At 40.8% G+C, this 11,351-nt stretch overlaps 1 protein-coding gene across 1 annotated transcript in view; it reads left to right on the forward strand.

Moving 5' to 3' along the window:
• LOC138641750 (serum paraoxonase/arylesterase 2-like) overlaps positions 1-2,202 on the forward strand; it is a 71,309-nt gene extending 69,107 nt beyond the window's left edge. The window contains exon 9 of the mRNA XM_069729380.1: positions 1,947-2,202. Coding sequence (XP_069585481.1) covers positions 1,947-2,108 — 162 coding nt within the window. The 3' untranslated portion in view covers positions 2,109-2,202. The remainder of the gene's footprint in view (positions 1-1,946) is intronic.
• Positions 2,203-11,351: the final 9,149 nt, after the last annotated feature.

Here is an 11,351-nt window from a genome sequence, read left to right on the forward strand (position 1 = left end):
CCACCAATGGGCAAGTGCAAGGTAATGATTCCCCTTTAAGGAATATAGGCAATTCCCTGAAATTCTTGTGTCATTGTGCCAGAAAAAAAGTTTAAAAAATATATAAATAACAAATATAAAAAATAAAAAAATATACAAAAACAATATATAAACAATGTATATAGCAATGGGTGGAGGTCACACAAAAAAGCCGTGCAAAATTGCAGCAAGTAATATAAAGTGTGTGGAAATAGATTCAGGGAGGAATCCTCACATGTGCATAGGGAAATCCCTGAGAGCTGTGCAAAGCAGCAGAATCACAAAGTGCAATGTGCTGAAAAAGTGACTCACGAAAAAAAAAATATATCAGGGGAAGATACTATTAGAGCATTACCTTAGGGTGCCTCACTGTCCTGTAAACGCACACACACACACCCGACGCGCGTTTCGGAAATCACTTCCTTCGTCACCCATTGCTATATACATTGCTATATACATCGTTTATGCACATTTTTTATATTTGTTATATATATATATATATATATTTTTTTTTTTACTTTTTTCTGGCACAATGACACAAGAATTTCAGGGAATTGCATTACTTGCACATGCCCATTGGTGGCACTGATATGAATTGTGTTTATGGGTTTACTTTTATTATACATACTGTCCTGATTCGCACAACAGTCTGTTTTATTTTAAAAATAATTTTTTTTCTGTATTGCTACTATTTGTTAATACAGATATTATTTTATAATTCAGTTTGGTCTCCCTGGTGCATCCATAATACTGGTGTTTGGGTTTGTCCCTAAACAGTATATAGTACCCTCAAAACATATACGTGCCCCCATAACAGTATATAATACCCTCAAAATATATATGTGTCCCTATAACAGTACATAGTACTTTAAAAACATATATGTGGCCCTATAACAGTAATCCGTAAGCTCATAAAACAGTGCCCCCCTAACAGTATAGTACCCTCACAATATAAACGTGCCCCATAACCAGTATCCTCATAATTAAAAATTGCCCCATTACAGAAAACAATACCCTCATAATAAATACGTGCCCCCATATCTGTACACAGTACCCTTAAAATAATGATGTGCCTGTGTAAAAGTATATAGTACTCTCAAAATAAATGCCTCCATAAATCTACATAGTACCCTTAAAATATAAATAAACCCCATAACCGTAACCTCCTAATAATAAGTGTCCCCATATCAGTACACAGTACCCTCATGATAAAAAGGTGACCCCATAGTAGAAAACAATTGACAATAAAAGTATGCCCCCATAAAAGTATATAATAAAAATGTGCCCCGATAACAGTACTCAGTGCATTAATAACAGAAGCAGACACAATGCCCCATAGCACAACAGGTCGTGCCCCCAAACAGACTCGGACACAGTGACCCCATTAGAAGACAAAGCACAGTATCCGAGTACAGAACCCCAAAACTGAATCTCACCCAGTGCCCTATTATAGAACCAAGCACAGTGCTCCCCAAAAAGCCATACCCATAGTGCCCCAATACCAGAACAAGGCACGGTGCCTTATAACAAAGCTAGCCATGCAGCCGCCTAATAGAATGGTATATGATGCCCAATAACACTGCCAGCCACTATGCCCCCATTATAAAACCAACCACAGGGCCCCCTAGAGTTAACCATGGAGCTCCCAACATGGAGTTATCCACAGAGCCCAATATCATAGCAGATCCAGCCATGATACCCCAATAATAGTGACAACCATTTAGCTCTGAGAATAGCCCTGCCGAGTGCTGCCCCCTAGCTGCGGTGCAGGAGCCATTCTACGCTCTACGGTCAGGATACGAGAATCTGGCCCATCAATAGATAACTACTTCCTCTTCGGGGGCCATCGCACACGTGACCTACATGTGGCCTCCATTCCTCTCCGGGTGTTTTCACTGATTTTTTCATTCTTTTGTTCTCCACATCAGGTCTTCCGTGTACAGAATATTCACTCAGATAATCCCGTCATCACCAAAGTGTATGCGAACAATGGCTCGGTGATCCAGGGGTCGTCCTGTGCGTCCGTATATGAAGGCAAGCTCCTGGTGGGCACAGTATTCCATCGAGCCCTGTTCTGCCAGCTGGAGTAACGTTCCTAAAATTGTGAAGGACGAAATGCCGCAACTACTGTGATTTTTTTTTTTAACTAAATATAAACCGAAATAAATTTAACAAAATATATAATTTGAGTAAATTTGGGTTAAAAAAATAATTTCGAAATGGTTTCCAAGGGAAAAAAACAGGGAACACCTCTCATGGTTTAGATTCATGCCACCATACTTGGGCAAGTCCACATTAGTCGAAGAGAACGATGGCACCACCTGATTTGTGACTTTTGGGTTTATGTGGCATGGGGATATCTATGAATAACCATTCGCAGAGGTGGTCACCCGTAGATTACTTAATCCTAGAGGTCTCATAGGGAACCATAGGGGGATCCACTAACAATTGTCTACTGTAAGGTTGTACGAATTGTGAAAATTGGCACAAGTGGAATTTGACATTTTTTTGCCTGATGCCATCACTATGGGGAACTCAATATATATGGATTTTATATCGCTGTTTACTCAAAGGTGTTATCCAGAACTTTATATTGATGGCCTATTCTTAGGTCATCAATATCTGGTGCGACACCTGAAACCTCCGGCCAACGATCAGCTGTTCTCGGTGCTGGTGGCAGCCAGAAGTGATCAACTGCAGAGCGGAACTACACCGCTCCGTCCGCCGTATAATGGTGGCTGCTGGGTACCCTGCTGTGACCAATCTATGGCTGACAGAGCTATTCAGATCTGCTCAGCTGAGCACTTCGCTGATCAGTTTTGGTGCCTAATGTTGGTACCAATCTAGTTGATATTGTTGACCCTTATCTTCAGAATAGGCCATCAATATAAAATCCTGGACAACCCCTTTAATCTCAAGTGACTTTTCAGAATAAACCGTCATGACAAATAACACTATTTCTGACCATTATAAGACTTGTATCCTGCACTTTTTCACCAGTTTTCTCCTCTATAACCAATTTTCAGTTCTCTCTGAGCTAGTGGTCAAGGACTCACTTGCTGCGATGATGTCTTTCGTACATAGCACACACAGACATAAGGGATTCCTGCTCTCCTGTCTCTATGTAAAACATGCTCAGAGGCAGCAAACAGGACATTATACAGCAGTACTGAGCATTGTAGCTGTGAATCCAACACTGGAGTTAAACAGAAGAAAGCTGCAACACGGCTTGAGTATGTCTGTGCCTCTGCTCACCTGACATAGCCTTCAATAGGCTATTATTATGCTTGACTTTTATGCACTTTATATTCTTAATATTTTTTTTTTACAGTACTTCACCACAATAGTGGACTGCAACACTATATATTCCTATCATTTGCATTACATAGCATTATCCGCTGCGTCACTTATCTATCAGCACCTTGTGAGAGCAGGATTTATATTTATCTATTCTGGACTCCATCTTTGTTTCATCATACATACATCTCTTTCCTTGCAAGATGGAGTCTATGATCAGATGAGGTGATCTTTGTCTAGAGAAAACATAGGAAAGTGGGAGAAATGAAGCTAAGTAAGAGACACACCTAGAGTCTTCTGATGGGTGTAGACAGTATTACCTTTAGCCAATGAGATTTATGTATGCTAATGCCAGCACACATTTAGAGAGAAGCTGAGCCAATGACATTGCTACAATGAATGTTCAAGAAATGTCCATATATATGAGTGATTGAAGATGTAATAAAGAGAGATCTGCTGTGATGCTCAGTGTATCAGCGTGGCTCTTCCGTGCACTCATTTGAATTTTACAATTTAATTTGGAGCAGGCACGATGTCTCAGAACGTCCCACATTATTCGGCGACAACAACCTTTTGATTTTTTACTTTTTTTTAATATGTATTACTTAATAACATTTATTTCTTTTATAAAGCCTAAGTATTCACTTCCCCATTGTTACTGAGCAGCATGAGTGCTTAGTTCATGATTATACTCCAATATGGATTTTAGCAGATTTTCAGAGTTAATGATGCATTCAAGCAATGATGGAAGTGACTTGAAGTGGAGAAAGGAGATTTTTTTTTTTCCCTGAAAACATCACAAAGTTTTGTTCTACTCACTTGTGCAATCGATTTATACAGAGGGTGTTGGAATGAGACCGACCATTGAAGTATCTGTGATGTGACTGCCCTCTGGTGGTCGATAAACACTATTTGTTGGGAAGCTGAAGTATTTAATTTCTCATACAATTATTTTGGTATCCAATAACCATATTCAATAAAAAACAATAAAGAAAAATTGAGCAAGAAACACAAGTTCACTTATGGGCAAACGTTTCCTCTACATGACAGAATTTCCTCATTGTATTGCAAGTGATCCTGGGAACAGAGAACGTTACCCGGAGCTGTGCTAGTGCTGTCGTGGAGTATGGGGGCACGTGTAGAGGATAGACCCCTGGTTGGGGGTGCAGGGGGTAGATTTCAATGGCCCTCGATAGAGAGCACTATATTAGTGTACTCCTGGCCTTAGATGCTAGAAGTGTAATAAGAAATTTTAGTATTGCCCTTATAAATGATTTAGGCACTGATAGTGCTACTTCCAGGTCTCTCTTTGTAAATCATTTAGACACTGATAGTATTGTCCCCTAAACTCTCTGTAATTGATGTAGGGACAGACAGAGCTGCTGTCTCTTTGATCTCTCTTTGCAGATGTTGGCACAGATAGTACTCCTTCTCTCAAGATATAATGCTGCTACAGATTGTATCGTCTTTCTGTCGATATAAAACTATAGATAGTACTGCTTCCCTGTAAATATAGGTACAGATAGTACTGCCTTCCTGCCTCTAAAATGATGTAGGTACAGATAATGCTGTCTCCACTCTATAAAAAAGTTGGTACAATAGTACTTTCATTTAAATATAAAGGTATCGATAGTATTGAAACCCTGTAACTATAAAGGTACAGATAGTACTGCCTTCCTGTCTCTTACTTAAAATGATGTAGGTATAGATAATGCTGTCTCCACGCTATAAAAAAGTTGGTACAATAGTAGTTTTATTTAAATATAAAAGGTGTTGATAGTGCTGCCTCCCTGTAACTATAAAGGTACAGATAGTACTGCCTTCCTGTCTCTTTCTTAAAATGATGTAGGTATAGATAATGCTATCTCCTGTCTATAAAAAATACCATAGTACGGCTTCCATGTAATTGTCTCTCTCTTCAAATGATGTAAGAACAGATAATGCTTCTTCCTTCTCTCTATAAGTAATGTTGGCACAGATAGTACTACTTCCTTGCCTTTTTTGTGCACAAGCTGTAGGTACAGATGTTGCTGCCTTCTTGTCTCTAAAAATAAGGTAGTTACAGATAATAGTGACTTAGGGTACCGTCACACAGTGCAATTTTCATCGCTACGACGGTACGATCCGTGACGCTCCAGCGTCGTAACAATATCGCTCCAGCGTCGTAGACTGCTGTCACACTTTGCAATCTACGACGCTGGAGCGATAATTTCATGACGTATGTGCGATGTAGAAGCCGTTGGTTACTATGCACACATCGTATACGATATATGTTACACCATGCAATCATGCCGCCACAGCGGGACACTAGACGACGAAAGAAAGTTTCAAACGATCTGCTACGACGTACGATTCTCAGTGGGGTCCCTGATCGCAGGAGCGTGTCAGACACTGCGATCTCGTAACTATATCGCTCGAACGTCACGAATCGTGCCGTCGTAGCGATCAAAATTGCACTGTGTGACGGTACCCTTACTGTTTCTTCATGTGAACAATGTAGGCACAGGCTTGCCATCTCTCATGGTAAATGATGTAAGCACAGATAGTACTGCTTGACTCTGATGATTTCCATTGGTGGAATGGCAGTAAATCAAATATTATATTTTATAAGGGTCCTGTGAACATGACTTTTTTGAGGTTTTGTGTGTTATAATACATAAAGTTTATAAGGCAGTAATATTATAGATAGGACACTAATATACCCTACTTCTTTATAATAAATATTATCATCTGAAATCCATTGGAAAGTTTTGCACTTTTTCACCAAAATCCAATAATCTTTTGCCCCTAAAATCCTCTTTTGGAGCTTCATATAAAATTATTTCTAATATCAGATGATGATGGTTGTGTGCGCTGATCTTCCTACAGAGCACCTTGTCATAAGGCGACCCTGTTAATCACGCCGTCGTCCCGCCAACAGCACAACATGCCAAAATAATTAACATAATCAATAAAAGACAAAAATTAGCTTCTTCTGTATTTTTTTATTATTGCATTTATTTTCTAACAATAATTATATCCACTGACAAGAGGTTTGCTTACATTGACAAATGGCATTGGAAGGCCTAAGCCACACTGGCAATGCGAGAATAATGGCCTCATATTTTAGAGTTAACAGAGAGGGGTCCTTGTGTAGGACCTCAATGAATTAACTAGTTGTGCAGCTATCGGGTGCATCTCTTTCTCTGGAGGACCTGGAGCCTTCAGAAACTACAATAATTTGTGTGCAATACTTCAGTTCTCCTGTGGGAGTGCTGCAGGGAAAGTGAGCACTTGCTGACAGATTTCACATTGGATCACAGCTGATCAATGGAGGACATCCTGTGCTCAGCTTATAACAAAAAGAATCGTTCAAACCAGAATCTTTTTGGTTTTCACATCACACTATTATATTATCACCTGTGTAGCCTAGGCCAAAGAGTAGTCAGAGTACAGCAGACGGCTGATCATTGTAGGCTAGCAAAAATTAGAGCAAATCAAAGGATGGGTCCGGACAATACACAAAAATACCAATAAAAACAGCACCGGAAGCAGCCACAAATAAAATAACACTAATTTGAACGGGTTCATGTCATGCAAAATAAAATATACCAATACCCAGAAGCACCAGCACTTGTAAGCAGCTGTGAAGTTAAATATTTCCTCAAAATAAAAATCCAAACAAAAATAAAAAGAAGACCTTTTACTGGTCTCAAGACGTGGATTCTGTATCTAATACAGTGGCAGATTTATGGTTGTGGCAATGGAGGTTTTTCAAGTCCCCGGTTGCTAGTGATGGGATTGGGGGGGGGCTTTCAAGAATGTTTCATCAGCGTTTTATGTGCAAGGTAGAAAAAGCGACCACCATTTTTAGACTTTTTGAAAATTAAAATTTCTAGATAAAATATTACAGATGGACCAGCAATGGCTTAGACAGTCTGGTGGACAGATGACCAAGTTCTGGTGGACGGATGACCACGTTCTGGTTTAAAAGGATTATGTATAGGATTAGAAAAACATGGCTGCTTTCTTCCAGAAACGATGTTTCACCAGTAAGCTGAAGTGAACGAGGCTGAGCTGCAGTACCCCACACAACCTGTGGACACGTGTGGCACTGATTCTGGAAGAATACAGCCATATTTTTCTAATCATGGATAACTGTAGGTTAAAAGTCTTTTGTGAAATATAATTTGCATATTGTGTGGTTGATATTCTCATTATCTCACTAACATCATCCCAGGAGTGAACAAGTCACTGTCTCCTCTCAAGGTCAGCACATTGCTCTTCCGCTGCTGGCATCTTTCTCATGATTTGATTGGCTACAGAGGGTTCTATTCCCGTACTTCCTTACGATCAGTGATTGGCTACAGAAGGTTCTATTCCCGCCCACTTGCACTGTGATCTTTGCTATGATCAGTGATTGGCTAACTAGTTGAACATGACAAGTAGAATTGGACTCCACGTTATCTAGACCTAATGCAACCAATTTATGACTTAGCTGCCGAAAAGATTGGGTTTCTATGAGTGTATGGAGGAGGCATGGATGAGATTTGTTTAGCAACGAATCCCCGATAAATAGTTTGTAGAGCACTATAATTTAGTGATCTGATTATTGGGGGCTCCTATTTCAGGTAGCAGCTTTTCAGCTGGTGTGTGGCCTCCATACCCCCAAGCACATGCAGACAGATGGTCCTTAGATATATTAACATGGCGCCATATGGCAATTTTGCCTGGAACCTCCTGTTTCAATCACCATTATAAACTGGTCTAGATACCAAGCCTAAAGTACCGTAAATCTCATTCTGGAGATTACCTATGGGGTTTCTTCCATGACTTCAACACTAAAGCACTATGCTTATGATGAGCCCGTTTGGTCTGTAGGGTTCCAACCTATGGGATACACCTTGATATATGTCATGTCATCGTCATTGTTTATACAGGCCTGGAACTGCTCCTAATACGGTTTGGATCAGAAGAAGTCCTATCCTAAGGTAATTAATGTTAAAGTCCAGGAGAATTCACTTCAAAAAGAGGTTCTCTGGGAAAAACAAAAAATAAATGAAGGACATGTAATTAAGAATAATTTCCTAAATACCTTTAATTGCAAATTGTTAGGTAGGAAATCACTGTGGAAGTAAACTGGACTAGATCCTGTTACACTGACCGAAACCTGCCCTAACATGGTAATAGGACAGATGCATGTGAAGTAGGAAGCTCACACTACTATCCTGCTGTCCACCCTGTCTATCTCATCTAATTCTGGAGATACCAGCAATTTGAAGGTAAGAAGAGGCTGCTCACACTGCTGTCCACCATGTTTATCTGATCTAATATTGGACATACCAGGGGTGCACAGATACGAATAGACTGCCGACACTGCTGTCCACCCAACGTATCCGATCTAATACTACGGATACTAGGAGTGCTGAAAAAAGAAGAGTCTGCTCACACTGCTGTCCTGCTATCTACCCTGTCTATCTGATCAAATTCTGGGGATACCAGAGGTGCTGAGGTAAGAAGAGTCTGCTCAGACTGCTGTCCTGCTATCTACCCGGTCTATCTGATCAAATTCTGGGGATACCAGAGGTGCTGAGGTAAGAAGAGTCTGCTCACACTGCTGTCATGCTATTTACCCTGTCTATCTGATCAAATTCTGTGGATACCAGAGGTGCTGAGGTAAGAAGAGTCTGCTCAGACTGCTGTCCTGCTATCTACCCTGTCTATCTGATCAAATTCTGGGGATACCAGAGGTGCTGAGGTAAGAAGAGTCTGCTCACACTGCTGTCATGCTATTTACCCTGTCTATCTGATCAAATTCTGGGGATACCAGAGGTGCTGAAGTAAGAAGAGTTTGCTCACACTGCTGTCCTGCTATCTACCCTGTCTATCTGATTAAATTCTGGGGATACCAGAGGTGCTGAGGTAAGAAGAGTCTGCTCACACTGCTGTCCTGCTATCTACCCTGTTTATCTGATCAAATTCTGGGGATACCAGAGGTGCTGAGGTAAAAAGAGTCTGCTCACACTGCTGTCCTGCTATCTACCCTGTCTATCTGATCAAATTCTGGGGATACCAGAGGTGCTGAGGTAAGAAGAGTCTGCTCACACTGCTGTCCTGCTATCTACCCTGTCTATCTGATCAAATTCTGGGGATACCAGAGGTGCTGAGGTAAGAAGAGTCTGCTCACACTGCAGTCCTGCTATTTACCCTGTCTATCTGATCAAATTCTGGGGATACCAGAGGTGCTGAGGTAAGAAGAGTCTGCTCACACTGCAGTCCTGCTATTTACCCTGTCTATCTGATCAAATTCTGGGGATACCAGAGGTACTGAGGTAAGAAGTGGCAGTCCACACTCATGCATTTATGATCTAATACTCAAGATACCAGAGGTGATGGGGTAAGAAGAGGCTGCTCACACTGCTGAATGCTGAGTGGCATCAGGGATTTGTACTCCAGGTCACCGCATCAAAGCTTCCTATTGCACATGTTCACATGCTCCTGTCCTTGTAACATTCTAGTATAAGCCATCTTAATGTACTTTAGTCATTATCTCCCTATACAAAACAATCATGATTTGCTAAATAAAGTTAATTATGAATTCATTCTAAATGACATTTTTTCTTTTTTATTACACTCCGAGAACCCCTTTCTGCAATGTTCTGTAATGCCCGTGTTTCACAGTCTTATATTATATTGTATTATCAATGAATATAAACACCTCCTTTCAAAAGAAATACATTTAGGGATAAGAATATACAATTATCAAAGACATTCACAAGTTTGTACAATCATCAACAAATGTCAGTGTGTTCACAAACCGAGGCAACATATCTGGAATGAACTCATAAAACACAACAAAATTCCCCCCCAAAAAATAACAATTACAACGGTTCAGCCACAGCCGGGAAGGAACTTAACTTAAAGTTTGGTACCTGGGGGATTGTACACAGCAGTAAAGGTCAGAGGCCGCTGGCTCAGAGCTAAGGTTGGGGCAGATACATTTTGGGGCATTTGAGGAGCAAGTTCTATTCCTTGGCCTGGCTGTGTGGTCCAAGAACGGATTGGTGACCTCATCATCATCATCCTGTTTTTCTAAAGACTCGGAAGAGCTTCTTACAAAAGTACAAACTTCTTGCATTTCCCTTCAGCTTTTGTAAAACTATATTATGGGGGTTGTGGGTTATTTGCAATGGGCAGAATATTTACTGGTGACACCAGATATTTAGTCTATTACATGTATAGCGAGAGTAGTCACCATATAGGAAACCATGAAAAAGGGAGGAGTGAAAAATGCAAAGAAGCAGGGTACAAGGCATTTTATTTGTATTCAATTACAGAATAAGATTTTGCAAGTGGAGTTAATTTTTAAAAGATATGGACAGATTTGGGGATCTATATATTTTTTCTCTTATTTTATTGTATTTTAGGCTAAAAAATATTTTGCGGTTGGGTTGCACCATTTGTCCTTCCGAGTCACTGCGCTGACCTGGAGATAACCTGCATTGTCAAGCTGCCGTCCACCTTGTCTATCTGATCTGATATTGAAAATAGCAAGGGTGCGGAGGTGAGAAGAGGCTGCTCACACTGCTGTCCACCATGTCTATCTGATCTAATACTGGGGTGAAACCAGGGGTGCTGGGTTAAGAAGAGGCTGCACACACTGCTGTCCACCATGTCTATCTGATCTAATACTGGGGTGAAACCAGGGGTGCTGGGGTAAGAAGAGGCTGCACACACTGCCGTCCACCTTGTCTATCTGATCTAAAACTGGGGATACCAGGGGTGCTGAGGTGAGAAGACGCTGTTCACACTGCTGTCCACCATGTCTATCTGATCTAATACTGGGGTGAAACCAGGGGTGCTGGGTTAAGAAGAGGCTGCACACACTGCTGTCCACCATGTCTATCTGATCTAATACTGGGGATACCAGGGGTGCCGATGTAAAAATTGACTGCTCACACTGCTGTCCACCCTGTCTGATTTAATAATGGAGATATCATGGGTGCAGAAATAATAAAAGGCTGCTCACACTGTATGTCTGATCTGATACTGGAGCT

The sequence above is a fragment of the Ranitomeya imitator genome, chromosome 6 (genome assembly GCF_032444005.1).
Source record: "Ranitomeya imitator isolate aRanImi1 chromosome 6, aRanImi1.pri, whole genome shotgun sequence".
NCBI classification, from domain to species: Eukaryota; Metazoa; Chordata; class Amphibia; order Anura; family Dendrobatidae; genus Ranitomeya; species Ranitomeya imitator.